General features: G+C 29.2%; 1 protein-coding gene across 8 annotated transcripts in view; it reads left to right on the forward strand.

The window, feature by feature from the left end:
* Window positions 1-21380, forward strand: part of LOC145840239 (transcription intermediary factor 1-alpha-like) — a 35859-nt gene that overhangs the window by 8207 nt on the left and 6272 nt on the right. For 3 of the 8 annotated variants that reach the window (XM_082947422.1, XM_082947426.1, XM_082947428.1), the window contains exons 7-23: window positions 352-487; window positions 1869-1986; window positions 2817-2985; window positions 6001-6136; window positions 6737-6884; window positions 7257-7398; window positions 9114-9256; window positions 10388-10602; window positions 11759-11873; window positions 12072-12347; window positions 15308-15611; window positions 16669-16798; window positions 17621-17951; window positions 18070-18137; window positions 19244-19374; window positions 20347-20449; window positions 21135-21209. In XM_082947422.1, the coding sequence (XP_082803548.1) occupies window positions 352-487; window positions 1869-1986; window positions 2817-2985; window positions 6001-6136; window positions 6737-6884; window positions 7257-7398; window positions 9114-9256; window positions 10388-10602; window positions 11759-11873; window positions 12072-12347; window positions 15308-15611; window positions 16669-16798; window positions 17621-17951; window positions 18070-18137; window positions 19244-19374; window positions 20347-20449; window positions 21135-21209 (2740 nt within the window). The remainder of the gene's footprint in view (window positions 1-351; window positions 488-1868; window positions 1987-2816; window positions 2986-6000; window positions 6137-6736; window positions 6885-7256; window positions 7399-9113; window positions 9257-10387; window positions 10603-11758; window positions 11874-12071; window positions 12348-15307; window positions 15612-16668; window positions 16799-17620; window positions 17952-18069; window positions 18138-19243; window positions 19375-20346; window positions 20450-21134; window positions 21210-21380) is intronic. The other 5 variants (XM_082947427.1, XM_082947425.1, XM_082947429.1 and 2 more) reach the window with 5 other exon arrangements.

Genomic DNA, 21380 nt, shown 5'->3' on the forward strand with positions numbered 1-21380 from the left:
TTAAAGTATCATTAATACACTCCAGCAACTTTATATTTACTTAACTAACCGCGTAATTTTAGCTTTGCATTTCGAAACTGCATTAAAAATTAAACGGCCGCCCAAAAAGTTCGATGCTAGTCAAACATGTAAATGCATTCAACAACGTGCTAAAGTTCGGCTAAAACAATTTGACGAACCCTAGAAATAAAATAAAATAAAAGTTTGCGACCTAAGATTAACCTCAAGAGTTACAAAAAAAGCAGTCGAGATTTTCAATAGATATATAATATTACTTTCAATTACGTGTGTGCGCAAAGACAAACTAAAATAACGAATTCGCTCAGTTATGAAATTTATTGATTTTTTTAGGAAAAACGAGGAGAAACAGACTAGCCAGCTGAATTTGGCGAGGAGGCTGCAAACCGCGGTGAGGCACTCTATCAAGTTCATACAGATGGCCACTCTGAAGAAGAACGGGCACGCCCTCCTCCAATCAAAATCCACCGTTAGTTATTTGTATCCAATAAAAATCCACCTTAGTTATTTGTATCCAATAAAAAATTGATTGTTGGTTTTTGTACCCAATAAAAAATTGATATTTGTTTGTATCCAATAAAAAATTGATTGAAGGTTTTTTTGTACCCAATAGAGAATTGATATTTATTTGTATCCAATAGAGAATTGATATTTATTTGTATCCAATAGAAAATTGATATTTATTTGTATCCAATAGAAAATTGATATTTGTTTGTATCCAATAGAAAATTGATATTTGTTTGTATCCAATAGAAAACTGATATTTGTTTGTACCCAATGAGTATTCACCGTTAGTTCTTTGGTATCCAATCAAAATCCACCGTTAGTAATTTGTAGCCATAAAAAACCACCAATATACTTTTGTACCCAATTAAAAATAAACGTAAGTTTTTTGTACCCTATCAAAATCCACTTTAATTTTTTTATTTCCAATCATAGTTTAACCTTAGTTTTTTCTGTCCAATAATTCAACTTATTTTTTTTCTGTAGATTGAACTTTCTAATCTATTTAAACGTTTATAGATGTTGAAATTTTATTAAATGTTGACGTGTAAAATATTGTTTTTCAATAACAGAAGCCATAATGTTAAGAAATGATGTTTAATGTTTGCATTTTTAAGATTTTAAGTTTACAAATTTGAAGTAGTTTGAGATTAGTTAAATTATAAAAGTTTGTATTTAACATAAGTTTAATTTTAAATATATTTACTTTGTCTGAAATTAATAGTTTAATTAATTTTCATTAGAGTTGAAAACTAGTTAGGCCTTACCAATTATACCTTATTTATTTATGCAGCAAAATTTATATAAACATGTTTGTTTTGACACTTCACATTTTTTAAAATAAATTACAACTTTTTTCTCTAAACTAAGTTTTAAGATTGTTCTGCTAATTTTGATAGTGTTTTAGATTATGTGTCTATAAATGTTTATCAGGAATTAATAACCTTTTCTTATTGTAGTTTATAGATTACATTTGAAATAAATTTTTAAACATTTTTATTGTGCTTTTTAATCGTAAAAGAAAAAAATAAAGATATATTTATTTATTTTGATGAATTTAAAGAAAAAAGTAAACCTCTAGACTAGTTTATTGTCGTGTCTCATGAAATAAAATAGTAAAGAGTTTGATGACAATTGTATAACGAAAACGTGATAAGAAATGAACGAACTACTTTAAAACTAATTTTATTTGTTTATTTTGATATCAATACTGCTGTACTCAGAGTGTTTTCGCAACCAAATTTTACAAAACTGCTCCAACGTTTTTTACAAGCTCTCACTTGAAAACCAGATTCCATTTAAAATTAAACGTTTACCAACCAAATATAAATATGATTGTTATCAAGGTGGTGGAGTACCTGAACACGGTGCTGAGGCAGCAGTTCACCACCCACAACATCCCCCGAATCAAAACTCACTTCATTCCCAACAACGACCTGCCGGCCCTCGTCTGCGACAAATTCGGTTCGTTTTTGAATGTTTTTGAAGTTGGTATGAAATTAAAAGAGAATTAGCTTCTGCAGTGTAAATTTGTAAAAATAAACTGATATTTTGTTTTTCCTTAACATTTATTTGCTGGTTGTGTCTAACCTTTTTTAGAGTTATAGCACGTTTTTGAGGAAATATTTTAAAGACTGATAAATTTAAAGTATTTTATAGAGAGTTTATTAAACTAAGTATTTTTAGGAAAAGTAGAAAATAGACACTAGGTCTAGAATAAAATTTTTATAAAAAAAGTTTTTAAACAAAATTTTACAATGTTGAATGTAGTAATATCAATATATTAATTTTCCTTAAAATACTCATAGCTGCATAAAAGTCTTAAATTCTTTTTTTTATTAATTTACTTATGGTAACAATTTGCAAACAAACTAATAAAAAATTTCCGACTTATTATTCATTATAACAATGCAACTAAAGCAGAGAAATTAAAAAAAATGCAACACAGGTTCGTTTTAACTTTTTATGAAAATTTAATTGTGCGTTCGCTAACAGAAGGTCTTTTAAAACCTTAAAATATAAACTTAAATATGTAATGGGGCATTAATAATCCCAATAGTGCTAATATAGAAGTGCTTTTATCACAAAAATTCCGAGATCTTTGTACACAAGCACTTCCATATTGGCACTACTGGGATTATTAATGCCCCCATTACATATTTAAGTTTTATATTTTAAGGTTTTAAAAGACCTTCTGTTAGCGAACGCACAATTAAATTTTCACGAAAAGTGAACCGAAACGAACCTGCGTCCACATGCTGCGCTCACTAACTGGCGTTTGTATCTGGTAACAGGCAAAACAATCGCAGGTGCCATCGAGAGGCTGAACAACAAGCAGCCGGAGCAGACGACCAACGCGAGCAGCAACGGCGTGAGGAGGGCGAAGATCAGCAGCAACAACTTGTACAGCAGCAACCAGCAGCAGCAGCAGAGGAGCCCCGTGAACTCTTCACCCATGAACAGGTTCGTTGAACGGGTCGTGTAAGAGCAAGTCAAAAAGCCTTATGTCGATCGGTTTGTGCTGAATTCGTTTTGCTGATTAACAGTATGCGCTGTTTAAATACACCCGATGGTTGTTTGCTGTGAAAATTTAGTTGAAGTTTTAGTGAGTATGATCTTGAATGCACGAGCCAAAAAGTCCCAGGTTAATGTTAACCAATTCATGCTGGATGAAATTTTACTAATGAACTTGTTCTATGTAAATAGATGTTCAATATGTATGCTTGTGTATTTTTGGTTCTGAATAAAATTTACGAGTCTGTTTAAGTTAATTTGTAAGGAATAAGATACTTTTTTACTAGATTTTTGTTAGAAGAAAATTTTATTTTCACAGACTAAAAATCAAACTATTTAAAAAGTGATTTCTAAGATGTCTTAACCTAGAAAAGTTTATAAGTTAACTCAATAAAATTATTTTGTTACATTAAATAGAAAATTTATAACATACAACTAATATTGAAAAAACTGCTAACTTATGAACCTACTTGTTATTTTTAATAAAACTTTAGGTTTAGAAAAAAATAAATACTTTGGAAAGAACACTTGTATTGTTAAATCTTTATTACTTAAGTTTTAGTGAGTTTTTTGATTAAAACAATTGTGTAAAATGATACAAACAAATTTTAATTTTGGTAAGCTTTTGTAAAATAAAAAACGTATTTTTTATTATATACTTATAATTAACAAAAAAAAGTTCAAAGTATGTTTAAACACTTTTTTTGAATTATATAAACAAAGAAAAAGTAAGTCAGTAAACAAAAGGAATAAAAAGTACCATGATAAAAGTTTAAATTCAGTTCATTAATAATGTATATTAAAGAATGTTTTTTTACTGCGTAAAACAACTTTGAACGTTGTACAACTACAGCGAGGCAGAATTTCTTAAAAGTACCACTTGAGTGAAAAAGTATTTTGAAGACTGAAATATTAACTTTCTACGTGGCAACAATGTCCAAAGTTCGCGCAAACGAGTGTTACGTCACAAAGCTCTCTATCATCGGGTTGTCGAGATATGATCGTCTGCTTATCTCTCACTCCCCCGCGGGCACATCTGGCGTGTAATCAGATATCTCTCGTTTTTGAGGGGGCGGCAGGCTTATTGTGTTGAGCACTTTTCTCTCTCGCTCAAGCTTTTGTCGGGCCGTCTCAGCGCTTTTTACTTTCCCATTCTCTCGAACATTGTTTTCTTTGCTCGCTGGCTGCAAGCGCGTAGTTTTGTGCAAACAAACGCGGCTGAGCTCGTTAATAAATGTCAGTCTCTTGGCTTAACGAGATCACGAGCTTTTGCACACGCCATGCACGCTCGCATGGCGCGTTTCGATTGGACGTGGTCTGCGCATGCGCAGTCTGCTTGGCAAATCAATATTCTGCTGAACTTTCGCGATGCTTGGCAGCGCGAACTTTGTGTTTAATAGTTTTCGTTGCGTTGCATGAATTTTTAGCCAGTGCTTTTCCGTTTTCTGCTCGAATTTAAATTTTAACGGCTCCTAACTTTGTAGAAGTGTTTATTAAAAACTTTGTTAGCGCCAATAAATGTTGCAATCATAAATTTTAACTGAATTTTCCTTCACAGTTATTTAATACTTTTAAAATGTTTTTAAACAATAATTATAATAACGGATTTTTTGAATACTAAAACAGGTTAAATTTGGAGAAAGTTAAAAAATATTACATTATGAAAAATTACTCAAAGTTTTTATTTTCAATATAAACATTTATTGTTTTTGTGACTATAATATAATTCTTTTTCTATTTATACCTTAAAAAAATAATTCGACTTATATAGTCATAATTGATTTCTAAATTTATTATATCTTGTAATGATTATGTAACTAAAGTATAAATGCAATTTTTATACTTTTGTTGAACACAAAGTCTAACTCGGTTAGTTCTATTTTAAAAAAATGAATTTAATGTAAACTAAGTTTACAAATACGTCATTATTAAATTAAACTTCAGCTAAATTCAATACTAAAACTGTTAAATTTTTTTAACCGAAATAAAATAGTAATCAACTTATTTCAGACAAGACTTGATGATAAAAGTGACAAGTTTTTGTGCAAATAAGCAAAAACTTACTTTGCATAAAGTTATATATAAAAGTAAGCACGCTACTTTTATACGTGAACTTTTTTGTTTCAAAATAAACAGTTTTAGTTTCAAACTAAAATATAGACTAATCATTTTTTTTTTCATTTTTGTATACATATAGTTATTTGATTTAATTATACTTTGTACTGGTTAAACATAGTTAGAATTTGTTATTAGTTTACGCCTTACATGAAACTTTAAGCCTTTTTCATTCTGTGGCTTTAAACATATGATTTATGTAAATAATAAACTGAATAACATGTTTTCAAGATTCTCAAAAGAATCTGGTAAAACCAGTATTATTTTATTAACAAAATAACTAAAGTGTATTTTTGCTGTCTATGAAATAATTAGGACTGCATAATATAAACGTTTTCATTTAAATTGATCTAGTAATAATTTTTTTTTTGTAAATTGTGTTCATTTTAAATTATTGGAATTGTTGTAATGTATTTAATTTAGTCAGGAAGTTTATTTAATAGTTTTATTTTTGAAGTTCAGTTAATAAATACTATATTTTCATAGCATTTCATGCACACAAAAACACAAATATTGCAAGTAACAAAAAAAAACTGAACACATATTAAACATTATCCTCATAAACCTTTGCGGCTTAAAAGTTGTTTGTATATTAATCACTGCAACTATATATGTAAATTAGTATCCAAGCAAGCAGTAAAAAAAAGGGGTCAAAAATAATTTCTGATATCCAATATTTAACACAGCTTTACCGGGTATTGCTTTTAAAAGTGTATTTTCAAAAATAAAAACTCCGAGTAAGGTTGTTTAGTGTATTTAAACATAACATTTTGTTTAAAAGCTGAAGAGAATTTTTAAAATTATAAATTAATTACTTATTTTTTAAATTTTAAGTTACAAAACACACAGGTGTCGAGTGCAGCAAACAGGCAGCGGCATGCTGAGGCATCTGGCGTCCAATCAGCAGCAAGCTCGTCACCAGCTTCCAGCCAATCACAGGCAAGGAATGAGGCCCGTGTCGCCGCAACAGGTCTCCGGCAGAAGGGTGAGATTTGTCGACTGTTAAAAAAAATTATGCTTTTATCCAGATTCAGGGATCTGAAAATTTTTCCAATTAACAGGTTTAAACTAGAAAAAAAAGTAAATTTCAAGCCATCGTAATTTTAAAAATGTGCGGTAAAAATCAATATATTTAAATGGAAAATGATAATGAAATGGTCGCTGTAAGAACTACTGTTTTTTTTTCAATCAAGCTAAAAGCGCATTTATAGGTTTTCAATATAAAAAAGCTCAATTTTGCAAAGTTTTTTATAAAAGTACAAAGCTAAAAATTACGTCGCAGACCATAGATTTATGCTTGGCGACCCCTGGTTTAGGTACTTTGTTTTTTCTATGAAAAATTGCAACATGTCGAAAATTATTTTATTTTAACAAAATCAACCATCAAACCACAGCAGAAGCAAGAAGTTACTTTGCAGACCGGAAAGCTTGCTAACCCCGGGTCTAGGCTGAAGCAATTGCTTGTAAATACTTTTAAATATATATTATAAAAATATTGTATAAGTATATGTGTACTTTTAAGTTAAGTTTACCAAACAATTTGGTCGTGTTTGCACGAAAAACTAAAAGTTTTTTTTTGAAACAGCAGTCGGGAGGAGACATGCAGAAGACTTACCAGCAGCAAATGTACCAGATGAACCAGCAGAGGTTGCACCAGCAGAAACTCCTTCAGCAGCAGCAGATGAACAGCATCGCGAGAAACTCCAACCCCGCCAATTACATGCGACCCAACGGTTGTTGTTTTTGTTTGTTTAGATTGTTAATACATTTTTTTTGAAAAGTAAGATAATTTAAATTACAGCAAATCTTAATTATTTAGTTGTTGTTAGCTTAAGAGTTCAAAACATTAAAAATTTATGTGCCTTTTATTTTCTAAAAGTTTTCGGCACATCGAGTTTCACTCAATGAACTCGTCACTTCTTGAAATACATTTTTTTACCTTTTACAAAAAAGTAGAACCTCTAATTGGTTTGTCAACAATCACACCAATGACAGTAGTTTATGTTTGAGAAGTCAGATAATTCAAATTATAACAAACATTTACTGATTTACCAACTTTAAAGCTCAAAAGTAGACAAAATAACTCACGCAGTTTTTCTCAACAGTTTCAGCTTGGGCCAGCCAGCAGAGGCACACGTCGCCAGGTCTCGTCCAATCAACGAACCGCACCACCTCCCCCCACCTTCCCCATCCCCACCAGCCGCTGTTGCCAGGACAACAGGTCAACCACTCCGCGTTTCACAACAGGTTGGTGGTTTTTATGTGAAGTTTGACATTTTTGACGTGGTTGATGCCTAATAGATTGATTAAAATATTTTTGTTATTAAATTATTTGCTAAAAGGTTACAAAGCAATCCAAATTCTGACAATTGAAACTCTGACAAAAATTATTTTAAAGGACCACAACTCAAAAAGTAATAGATATTTTAAAAAATAAAAGAAGTGGTTGTAGATCCTATTAATAAGATTATGATAGTAAAGAAAAAAATATTAAAAGAGATTTTAGAACATTAATAAATTTTTAAACTTATTTTAGCCATATCTCAAAATTTGATTATAATTTTGCTTAGAAAAAGGTTTGTAAGTATTAATTAGTATTAGACCTACAATCGTTTTTTAGACTTATCAAATAGATACTACTTTTTGAATTATGGCATTTTAAACATTTTCAAAAAAATTTGAACTGTCCGAATTTGAATGGTCGTGCAATCTTGCTAAAAGTATCTTCATATATTTACAGAAAATAAGTTTAAATTTAATAGTTTTTAACATAATTTAAGATACTGTTTTGATGATGCTTCCAAAAATCGCTTAGTAAAATCACGGTACGACCTTTAAAAGCACAAACTTTTATTCTTGTTGACCTTTGAAAACGCATCTAATAGCGACTAAAATAATTAGTGTTTGGATTGTAAATAGCAGTTTTTTGCTTTTATTATTATGAGTTTACTTTGATAGAAAACCGTACCTTTTTACAAGCTGTCGTATGCTGGACTGGTGAGTTATAAATTTGAAATCAACTCCTTTTTATTTAAATAAATGTTTAAGATATTTGTTCAACTTTGAAATCACAAATCAAGGGAGAAAATAAGCTGGTGAAATTTGTTTAAACATTTGTTAAGTAAAACTATTTAAGATTTTTTTGATTGAAGTAAAGTTAGTTTTTGATAAAATATTTTAATTTAAACCAATGGTATGCAATATCACGATAAAAGTTTGAATATGTTTTAAAAGCTAAATAAAGTGTATAGTACAGTTTCAAATTTTCAACTAAGAAAATTTTTAAACAGTTTATTGTTGACAGTTTACGGTTGTTATTTTGAGATTGTTAGTGTGAAATCTGTTTTCGGTGGTAATTTTTTTTTGGTGTAACTAATGTTTGCCAAATAAAATACAAATAATCAGATTCCATTTAATGACATTATTATGCACGTTTGATTTATTTTATTTTCTATATTTGTTTAAACAAATGCTTGTATAACTTAGTAATGTAACTTTATATTTTTTGCTAATAATACATACTTAAGTTTTTTTGTTTAAATAAAACTTTTAATTATTAATCGATTATTTTTTAATTATTAATTAATACTTTTTTAATCGTTATAGGGTGTTAAAAATTATATATTTCAGTAAAGTAAAATAAATATTGATTTTTGTTAATGCAATTTGTGTAGCTTTAAGAATTTAATCTACAATTATAAAAATGTAATATTATTGAGCTTAAAAAAGTGTACAAACTACTTAAGCTTTTCTCTAGGCAATAAAACTAATTCCCAACAGAAATATAATAATTTATCTATAATAAGTTAATAACTTATTAAAAATTGCAATTTTTTTTTTTTTTAAGGCACTTTAAAATAAGTATGGTTTAGTTAAGCAAAATATGTTTAATTTTATTTTTTAATTTATAAAAAAAAGTCGCACACTTGCTTAAATTTCTGGTAAATCACAAATTTTCGCAGTGGAAGCAACGCGGTGCGATCAGGGGCGCCTCCTAGCGGATATCTAAATAACAACAACAATGTGAGGAAGCCCACAGTCCACCACATGAACATGAACCCGAGGTTCATGCAGCCCACGAGCAAGAACAACTACAAATTCCACCGTTTGTTTTATTATTTTTATTTTTTATAAATAGTTGCGCGATACTCAATTTATCAATTGTGGTATTTTATAATGGAACTTTTCTTTTTATGCCTTTTTATGTTATTGTTGATTTTAAAGTTATATTTACAATGTAAGGTTACAGAAAATATTAAAAATATATTTTTAATAAATCACCGGATGTTATTAAAAGACCTTTTTCGATTATTTTGCATCAATTTGAAAGTATTAATATGCTTTGATATCCTTATTAAAGCACAAAGTGAAAGTTTACAGATTTACTGGCAAAAAGGTTGAGTTATTAAAAAATGTTCGCTGACAAAATTGTACTGTTTCTCTTTTTGTAACGTGTAAAAAAGAGTTGAGATTTTAAAAAAGACTCTAAATTTTCGAAATTAGATTATAAATTTATCAACTGATTTTTGTTGTAAACAATCATGTAGCTAAACCAGTGCTGCTAAACTAATTGAAAGTGACTAATAACTTCCACAAATGATAACCACAATGTATTAGTCATGCCAATGATTAATCTAAACAAAAACAAGCAACATTTTATTAACAACTTTATTTTAATTTCAGCAAAATGTTTTAGATTTTTATCTGGTCAATTAAGTTTAAGTATTAAACTAAATACTTTTTATTTAGCACTCAAACACACAAAAACTACTTACCATTTTCATTTTTTATATTTAGTTTCACTTTCCCAGTTAAATATTAAATATATTTGTTCCTAGACTATACTTTCTAATACTATTTGTAGTAAAAAACTCCTACAAGAGGCAAGAATGTAATTTTTTTGGCTTATCAACTTTTATGCAGTTAAGTTGAAATATACTTTAGTTAGTTTTAAAAAGTAGTATATAAGCAACTGAAATTTTTCTGTTTACTTGATAAATGCAACTGTTTTAACATTTATATTTAGTTTGAACTTTTATTTTTTAAAAAACAACAAATATTCTTATTTATCCTGAAATATTTCATACATTACATTATTTTGATACAACTTCAAAAACTCCATGCATGTTTTTTGTTTATTTAGTACTAAACTTGTAACAAAGTTATCGATAAACTAAATTTTACTAATTGAAAAACTTGATATTAAAACATTTGGTGAGGTTTTGCATTTTCACAGAATACTCAGGAATGAACAACGCAGGAAATTCCAAATCACCTAGCAACCAGCAGGTAGTCCAGCAACAAGCCAAACTCCAACCCATCAGGCCCCTCAGACCCGTCGTTACCCAGCAACAGAGACTGAACCCGGTGCAACCTGTTGCCAGGAAACAGCCGGTGCCGAATCACCATGGCAACACCTCTGCGACTCCAACTGAAAATTCCTCAAACAGGGTCAGTTTGTACTAGTTTTTTTTTTAAAATTTTTAATAAGTAATTTTTTTTCTGAAGTTTAGCTGTACTTTTTTAAACTCAGCCTTTCATTTTATTTAAGTTTATCAAGGTATATTATTTTAATAATTATCTATTAACACCAGCTGTTGTAACTAGTTATACTATTTGTTGTAATCATATAATTACATTTTGTGTACTAAAACTTGCTCTTTTGTTATATAAAAATAAAATATTTTCCACATGCTTTCTTCTGCAAAAGCTATAAAGTTTTGAGTAGGACAAAGTAAATTCAACGCAGCAAAAAAAACGTTATAAAACGGGTTTTATTGCTAGCAAAGCAAAAAAGGAGTTTTATTTTAGTTTGAGGTGAAATTTTAAGAGAGCTGTGTTCAGTTTATTTACTGGAAAAATTTGTTGTAACAACTAAACTTTTATCAATGTAATTTTATTTACACTTAAAAAAAACTAGTTGCTGTCTGTGATCACTAAAATTATAAATTGCTTAATAAAGTCTTACTAAAAACCACTGTGATTTTAAAATTGATTAGACAGCCATATTTTATAAGTTAATATAATAACGTTTTCTTTCTTCAAAGTAATATTGAATTTTTAATTAATTAGTTATTTATAAATTAAACAAACAAATCTAAAACTTAGCGTAAACTTATACACAGCTTTTTTAATATTTTAAACCAATATCACTAATAGTTTATGCCATTATACACTGCAGAGAAACTATATTATTTGACAAGTACAGTTTTTTTTACCAAAAGTTTATTTTACAAACTTAGTTTCGCTTAAAAAGCTATTCATGATTAAAAAAATACAAAAACAAATCCATTTCAAATGGAATTGCTGCTACACCAATACTACTAATAATTTATGACAAATGTTTAAAGGAAAACGAGTGAGCCAAAGATAATGATAACCAACAATAAATACCCTACAGAGAAACTATATTGTTGCTTAAAGATTATTACAACTTTTTATTTTCAAAAGTTTATTTCCCAAACGCTCAAAGAGCTCGTCAGTGCTCAAAAATACACTTAAAAAAATTCAAACATAATTGTAGCTGCACCAAGACTACCTAATTATTATTATTAGCTCACGAATATTATAATGTAACGCAATTTACAACACATACACCCCAAAACAGAGAAAGGCCAGCGAGCCGAAGAGGTACACTCAGCAGGAGTGCATCACCAAGAGGGGAAATATTACCGTGGTGGACGTCGGAGACTACGACATCGACCCGTTCCAATCCACCGCAAGTAATTATTTTGTTTTATGAAAATCAAAGACTTTTAAGGATTTGTTAAAGGGTCAACGTTTTTTTTTTAACTAATCGTTTTCAAAGATGGAGTACATTTATTATTTGGATAAGTATTTAAGTATTTACAAATTATTTTTCTTTTTAATGAATATCAATTAAACAAGGATTAAACATTTTTGATTGATAACTTTCAAAGACGGGATTCAACGGAGCAGAATAGCGCCACCCAGCGTCTCAACCCACCAAGTTTCTGACCAGCGAGTTGGAAGGGGAATCACCGAACCAGGGACTCCTCCCAACATCAAGACCCCATCGCCGTTACAAGGTAGTAGTGTGACGTCACAAAACAAGCGCGCTTTTTCAACAGGAGCGGAGATGCCACTGCCGAAGAGGAAGTCCAGTGACATCATAATGGACCTGTCCAAGAAGAGGAGGGAAGTTTTCAGTTTTGGGAGTTCCCCGATCTTGAAAGGTGATTGAACGGCAGGAACGGAATGATAAAATTTTTATTTTCGAAGTTTATTTAACTTTTTAAATTAATTTGTGTCTTGCTCAGGGTTGTCAGAAAACCTGGAATTTTAAACAATTTTTATATGTAAAGTAGTAAAATTTTAATTTGACACAAAAAATCCATCATTAAGATAAAAAAAACTTTTGTCATCATCAAAATAAGTTTTTCGTTAAAAAACACATCTAACGTAGCGTTACAGTATCTTTTCAATGTTATACACAGTTTTTGACCTTAAATATAGTTTTGAAATAAAAATACCAAAAACGTGTACTTTTAAAAACCTGGAAGAAATTTCTCAAAAAAGTTTGGCAACCCTGCTTGCTTAATTTGAAAAAATATACTTTTGATTCTTGATTTAACTTATTTTATACTTTTAAGAAATAGTTTAATTATTCTTTATTCAAATTCCTGATTTGTGTGGAAATTTTTAGCATGAGTTTTTGAAAAATTGTTTTAAGTTTTAGTAGATTAAAATCCAAGTAGTTTTACTTCAGTTGCTTCATTTTATTTACATTCCACACAGTTGCCTCTTTCAAAGACTGATTAAAAAAAATCAGTTTATCCTCATGCTAAAATAGAATGCCTTTGTTAGTATATTTAAATGATAGTTTTTAAACAAAGTTTAGTTTTGAAAGCTTTTCAAAAGTACCAGTGAAGATTTTTCAAGTCTAGTTTTTTAGTAAACTTTTTAACTGTTTGGATCTAAACTTTAGTTTTTCAATTGAATATTTGACAACTATACCGTTAAAACTGAACAAAATACTATAATTCAACTTTTCATTAGATCAGCAACATTGAGTTAAACTATAAATTAATCTTTTGAGGGTGTCAAAACCAGTTCTCAAAAAAAAATTAAGCAATCGTTTATCCAGGTCATGCTTATGCTGGTTAATTTACGAATCTTTCAAAAGCAAACCCTAGTTTTGTCATATTTAAGTAACATACTTCCTTATCTGAAAGTAGGGGTGTTGGTGTGTGTTTTTTTACAAGTGGAATAAATACTTGGAAACAATTAATATTGCGGTATAGTTTAGTGATTTGTAACTCATTATTTAGATCCAGTGGCAACAATGTTTAAAGTAAGATGATGAAACAACTGATAACAAGATTTTTCTTTTGCAAAGCTAAATATTGATTTTAATTTTAATCGATGTGTTTATAAGTGAAACATTACTTGTGTGTAAAATATTTATCTACTTTTATTTTGATACTGATTTTTTAAATGTTGTAGATTCTGTACAAAAAGTTTCTTTTTATTATTTTTATTATCTTTTTTATAATTATCTTAAATATTTTAAACATATGTCTGCTAATTCTAATTTTTATACATAAAACAAGTCTTTTTCACAACACAAATATATTTCAACAATTTTCTTCAGTGTGATTACAATTGTAACAAGGTAAAACAAATTTTAAACTTATATAGCCTTTTTAATTATATGAGAAATTATCAATCAATTAGTAAAAAAACCCTAAACTATAACAAAAAATTAAAAACAACAAGGAAAACATAATTAACTGTAACATTTAAAACAAAACAAAATTAGTCTAATTTAAACAAGGATAAAGAGTAATCAAACTCTCTTTGTTTGCATAATTCTGGCTTGTCTAAGTGAATATAAATAGCTTCTATTTTAATTAAATCAAAAATGTTCGTGCAACTTCTTAAAACTTTGAACTTTGTCTCACTGTAATTATTACCACATTTAGGATTTTTTACTAAGTGCTCTGAAATTGATGATCTTTTTGTTGCGTTTAAGGTTGCAATACTCATTTTCTTCGGTTGATTTTTGATATGGTCTTTCACGCACTTAGGTACGTGCTCTTTTATTCTTGTTTCTAAATGCCTAGATGTTTGTCCTATATAGCTGTTTGCGCAACAGCATTTATACGTGTATACCACGTATATATATATCAAAAATCAACCGAAGAAAATGAGTATTGCAACCTTAAACGCAACAAAAAGATCATCAATTTCAGAGCACTTAGTAAAAAATCCTAAATGTGGTAATAATTACAGTGAGACAAAGTTCAAAGTTTTAAGAAGTTGCACGAACATTTTTGATTTAATTAAAATAGAAGCTATTTATATTCACTTAGACAAGCCAGAATTATGCAAACAAAGAGAGTTTGATTACTCTTTATCCTTGTTTAAATTAGACTAATTTTGTTTTGTTTTAAATGTTACAGTTAATTATGTTTTCCTTGTTGTTTTTAATTTTTTGTTATAGTTTAGGGTTTTTTTACTAATTGATTGATAATTTCTCATATAATTAAAAAGGCTATATAAGTTTAAAATTTGTTTTACCTTGTTACAATTGTAATCACACTGAAGAAAATTGTTGAAATATATTTGTGTTGTGAAAAAGACTTGTTTTATGTATCTTAAATATAGTTTTTTGTAGTTCAAGTTCGACTATAGTTTTGTAAGTAAAAGTTTTCAAACTGTATAAACACAACTATGTTTTTAGAATTAAAACTTTGTTTTTGTGTGATAAAGACTTTTATATTTTTTGAAGAAATTAATTTGTTTTGCATTCGTCTATTATTTTATTTTTTAATTGACTAACAAACGAAAAAAAAAAGAATATACATTGTTAATTTTAATTTTTAATAGTTTTATCAATTTTTTTAAAATAAGTCATACATTATTAATTTTTTTAAAGCAACATAAATTTAGAACTAGATAAATAAGTAACACTTTTATATTTCCATGTCTCAATTAGACTATATTTACCTACAATTTTTACTTCTTTTAGCACAAATTTTGTAAAGTTTCTAGTTTACTTATTTTTGACTTAATTTCATAATTTATGAAATATTATCATCTTTTAAAAATACTTTGTTTTCTTTTTTTTTAATACTTTTAGTTTATTAAAAAAAGGAGTAATAAAGGAAACTAAACTGGTTTTTATAAACAGCAAACACAAGCAGACCACCTTCAAATGCATCCAGCCAGTTGAGTTTCAACAGCAACAACGTTGCTAATAACAACAACGTTGCTACCAGTAACAACCTAGTTAACAACAACAACGTTGCTACCAGTAGCAGCCTACTTAATAGTAACAACATAGCTACCAGTAACAACATGGACATTAACAACAAGGTTTCTAATAGCAACATGGTTTCTAGTAGCAACATGGTTTCTAGTAGCAACATGGTTTCTAATAGCAACATGGATGCACCACCCAAACCAAAACTTACCGTGTCTGTTAACAATTCCAGGTAAATTAGTAGTACATAAACAAGCTGTAGTTTTTGTTTTTTGTATTATACTTCTTAAATATGTTGTACACATATGCTCATTTTTTAATGATAGTTTTTTACAACTCTTGTATATTTAGGACTTTTTCATTTTAAGGTTTTTATCAAGCTTGAATTGCTCATTGTGATTTATGTTATAACAAATTTTTACTAAAAATCAATTCAGATACTTACTTTTGAGAAGAACTACTATATATTTGACTATTAAGATAATAAATTACAGTTGTAAGATAAATTTCTTTATTTAATTAATCTGCATTTTAAAATAATTAAATTCATTTACTTCTTACATTAAATAAAATTATTAAAGTTATTTGGCATGTTTGAAGCTTTTGTGGTATAAGTTGAGCTGATTTTAATAATAAATAGAAATCAATGTTTTTACTTTTCATGATAAAGACATTTTATCTATCTAAAGTAAGCATATTATAGGCATGTATGTAAGTATTCTGAAAAATAATAAAATAAAAAAACTTTACCACATTGAAAAACAAATGAAATGTTGATAACTCGGCTAATATGTTTTTGTCGACCTTCATTAAAGCGCTACGAGTTGCTTTATTTAAAATAATGAAACAAATTAGTTTTTCATAAACAATGTGCTCGCCAATTTTCAACAAATATTGATTTTATATACAGTTGCTTTGACAGTGCACTTATCTCGTTTTTAATCTGACAAATGTTCACATCTTTCCTTTCTTTTTAAAAGCACCTTTCAAAATATAGTATATTTATCTCGTATTTTTGACCTGACGAAAGTTGAAAAAGAAGATTTCTTAAATTGTATTCAATTCGTATCATATATCTATTTGTTTAGTTTATAAATTTTTATAACAGTTTATGTATAAAATCGTTTTTATCAAAATAAGTCTGACCGAGATATGATAAATCAAAAATAAAATGTATAAATAAAAATCAAAAAATAAGCCTCATTACGCTTGAAAATGCTCGCACCGTTTGAAACTTTTGACAACCATCGTGACGTCACGTTATTTTCAACCGCTATGACGTCACACAGTTCGTCCGGAGCGACGACGCCGATCTCGTCGGACGACAACCAGCTGGTCCCCTCCGCCACACCGTCCGCCTTCCACATGGAAAGAGTGAAGGTCGAGCCTCCGGAGCTGCCGACCTCGACTGCCAGTCAGGTGCGTTGTTGTTGTTAAAAAATTGAAAAATTATAAATAGTTGATAATAATAGTTGTTGATAATATTTTTTCTTATTTTTTCCACTGGTAGTCAGGTATGTTGTTAAAAAATTGAAAAATGTTTTATCGCTAGAAAATAATTGTATGTGGTTGATAAAGCTTTTTTTCAAATTTTTTTCACTGGTAGTCAGGTATGTTGTTAAAAATTCCAAAACTAAACATGCAAGGTTCAATGTTCTTAAATAAAAAAGTAGTTTGAATACTAATTGTTTATGTAGTAGGATTTTTTTTTCAATAACTCAACAGAGATTTTTGAAAAATTACAGTTTTTTTTTGCATTTTCGTTTAAACTATTTCCGCTACTGCTCACGTGTTTGTTTTAAAATTCAAAGCCAAATATGTGAACAGTTGAAAGGTTCAATAAAAACAAGTTTTTAATTATTTTTATTTTTTGCTAATCTTTTTACAGACGGTTTTCAAAATCGATTGTTGTTTGTTATACTTTTTTTTAAAGAATTTTTTACGAGTTGCGGGGACTTTTGTTAACTTTTCAAATAGGTATAAGTGTCGTTTAAGTACTTTTTAATATAAGATATTTTAAAATTAGAAAAAAGTTATAAGGTCAGGTAAACTCATTTTTGCTAAAAACATTTTTTTAAACTGCAAAAAAAAAATTCAACAAAAAAGTTTGGCGTAAAAATGTTTGTGATGAAAAGACATTAAAAAAATATCAATACCTTTTCAAACTCCACTTTCAGCATTGAAACTTGTAAACTCAGCAAAAATTTTATTCAAATCGCAACAAAATCACATTTTCAAAAGGCTTCGCCCGACACGAAACAAAATTCCCCCGAACTGCGACCCGCCAAGGAGGAGGTTGAGGAGAAAGAAGTGAAGCAGGAGGTTTTTCCGGGTGTTTCCCCAAACTCGGGGATTTCCCCGAGCAGCTCCTCCCTGCCGCCCACTTCAGTCAGCGACAGCGAGACCCTCCGCAGCCACGGCAACCGGCCCCAGCAACAGCCGCTGGTGAAGAGGAGCGCTTCGTCGGGGGGAAGGTCGTTGCATGGCAACCAGGGGCTATTCGCCAGGGCAACCAGGAGCGTCAGTAACGAACGCGGAAGCGCGCCCTCCAGTGATAAAAGCGACGCTAAAGGTTTTTTTTTTCGATAAAATTTCACAGCCGATATTTATTAATTTTTTTATATCATTACTCTCAAAAACTTTTGTTTGAAAACAATCTTATTTAAAAAAAAAAAATCTGTTTTGAGCAGATTATGAGGAAATTGTGAAAAATTACGTGAAGAAAATGCCCACATTTGGAAAAGTGAGTGCGCCCAAAGTAAATTTAGTTGTGTGTTTATATTTAAAATAATATCAGGGTTGCCATTTAATTCTTGAAAATCATGACATTTGACCGTTTTTTGAAAAGTCATTACAAAACCTGGAGCTTGGAGCATTTTCAATAACCTTTGAAAGTCCTGGAATATTTGACTTAGTTTAATCTCTGTGTTTTAACAGTTTTAACTATATTATTGTACGTAATGTGAACTATAAACCTAAATACTTCCGTAAACAAATCAATAAACGCTTATTAGTGAACGGAAACAAAAAGATACTAAATTAAAAAACTTATTCACAAATTGCTTTATTTTTTTACTTTGAATCTATACAGAAGTTAAGTATAAACTGAAAAAAATTGTAAGCACATTTTGTTACAAAAAAAAAAACTTTATAATATAAATAATATCATCAAACAAAAGTGGTTGTTACTAACATGTAAAACTGATTAGTAGCAACATGAAGTAAATTAGTTAGTAGCAACTATACAAAAATCTTTGTTAATTATAAAAATTTATTGTTTATACTTTATGATTTTTCTCTTGTGCAGAGGTATAAAAGAGCATATTTAAATTTCTCAAAACTATAGAATGATGAAATTTAGTTTTTTTGGGAACAGTTGTTACACACAAACAGTTGTAAAAGCATGTAAAGAACTTTTAGTAAGTAATAAAACTACCTGAACAAAAAATAAAGTCAGGGACTAGATTCTGTCTTATGTTTTTGTTAAGATAAGCATAAACATTAAGGTTAACTTCAAATTGTAACTAGGTGTTAAGAATTTTTATGTTATATGTGTGATGTCGCTTTTAAAAATCTTGTGACAGAACTTGAAAGAACTTTATTCAAATAAATCACGTTTAAAATAGCAACACATTTTCTTTAAATTAGTTTTGAACTGTTAGAATACTTTTCTAAGCTTATTTTTCCACCCATACAGGACGATAAAACTTTTACAAACATGAAACATACTTGTAATTTCTGGAAGGAATTCACAGACAAGTGGCCGCCCTGGTTTACACAAGTTATAAATAATTTATTCAAGAATTGACATTTTAAAATTGAAACATGTTACTAAAGCTTGAATTATTTCCAAACAACGTTCAGATGCGGGCGGACGACCCTAACGACGATTATTGCGGGGTGTGTAGCAACGGCGGGGACCTGGTCTGTTGCGACACGTGCCCCAAAGTTTTCCACCTCAGCTGCCACGTCCCCAACCTGCCCGGCACTCCCCAGTTAGTTTGAAATGATTGTAATATATTAAACTCTCTATATATATGTCTCAGTATTTTTAAGATCTTAGTTTTCTAATAAATTATTTAAAAGCCCTTCAAGTGGGCTTAGTAGAAGGTGTCCAAGCTTAAATAATAACCTTATATATATAACTTCCAAAAAGTTGACAAAGTTTTAACTTTTTATATTATGTTGTTTGAGTGTTGAGATAAAGACAAAAAAATCACAAAGAATAGTTGACGTACCTAAGGACGATTTGAGAAACTAGAGCATTATAATACTGTTACTGTACATTTAATCTTTGAAAAAAAGATTGTTTATTTTGTTGTAAGTTTTAACTACTAAAAATGGTGCAGGTTAAAAAATATTTTTATTTTGCATAACAAACTAAATATATCATGCTTTTGTCGCGATCTGATCACGCGCTATAGAAACTTAGATGTATTATTTTATTTAAAGAATGGTAACTTGTGTACTGTTTAAAGTATGTTAAGTTGTGTAGTGAGATCGCTAGTGTTTATTGTTATGAAATAAATTTATATTGATTTATTTTGGTTTAAAGTGTTTTTTATAATAAACTTTTAAACTAAGTAATAGTCATTACATTTGTTTTTTTCTGAAGAAAATCTGCAATACTTAAGTAGGATTTTTTTACGTGATCTGGTCTTGGGAAAAATTTTATTTGCTCCACTTGACTTTATGACAAAAAACGTCATCCGGAAATTAAATTCGTATTTTTATTTTAGAGTTTGCAGCTTGTTGACGTGACGTAAATAAAATCAATTTAATGTTAAAAAATTCTTCTACCATAACAAAAAGCTAAATAACTTAAGGTTTTTTAATAAGAAGGACGAAAGTTAGACTGTTTAGGGTTCAACGACTCGATTTTTTGTCGGCCACCTTATTTTTCTCTCATGTTAAACTTGAAGTACGTTACTGCTCCGTACTGACACGTAGCGTTTTAATTTTCGCAGGGGAAACTGGCAGTGCACCTTCTGCGCGAAGCTGGAGTGCGACAAGAAACGAGCTCACGCTTCGAGCACGAGGGGAGGAGGGTTGAGCGGTAAAGATCTGAAAGTGAGTTTTCATCATGCACGTTTTATTGTTATACTTGTGACATTTTTTGATCATGTTTTTCGGATCATCAGACCGCAGTCTGGGCTCGGATCTCGTTAAAAATTTCAGTAAACCGAATAAAGCCTTACTGGCCATTATAAAAACAGTTATCGTGTTTTATCACATAGCTGCTGTTTGCTGATACGAACGCCAGCTTTGTCTGGTTCAAAGTAAAATACAGTACCCAGCAGCGAGACATCTGGCACGCTCGTTTGTGATAAGATCAAACAAATAAGATAAATCGTTTTGATTAAAATCTGATGATTCAAGTTATGTGGTCGGAATGTGTAATTTTTTTTTAAGCTCAACCAGGCTTTAGCTCTAATGATTTTTGCTAATTAATTATTTTAGATAGCTAATTTTATTTTTGTACTTGGTAGATTTAGTATAAACAACTTTAATTATTCTAAATTAAATTTAAGTTTAGTCAAGTACAAATTGCATTTTGCTTTTTCCTTATATATATATATATATTTATTTTTTAACATGAATTTAAGTATCTCAAAATTTTAGAAGTAAAATTAACTAAATCTTTGAGAAAAGTTTTTGTATAAAAAATATACATATAAATATTATATTTAAATGAACTATATTATTTTTAAAATTTAAACTTAACTATGTGAATAATAATGTAAATATATTCTAGCTGGCCGAAAAGATTCTGCTGTTATTGTATTGTCACCCGGATTCGACCATATTCCATAAAGCTGTTAAGCTATGCGTTAGTTCATCTTTTTTATCAAAAATCTTGTTTAACTTTTATCTTGTTATAAATTGTCAAATATTAGCTGTATAAATTTTGTCATGTCCAAGATAAGGTCATCAACTACTTTCAATTTTTTCCAGCCACTGCAGCCTTTTAGTTCACCTGAAACATTTTATTTTTACTGCA

Source organism: Thalia democratica, chromosome 7 (assembly GCF_965202585.1).
Source record: "Thalia democratica chromosome 7, ktThaDemo2.hap1.1, whole genome shotgun sequence".
NCBI classification, from domain to species: Eukaryota; Metazoa; Chordata; class Thaliacea; order Salpida; family Salpidae; genus Thalia; species Thalia democratica.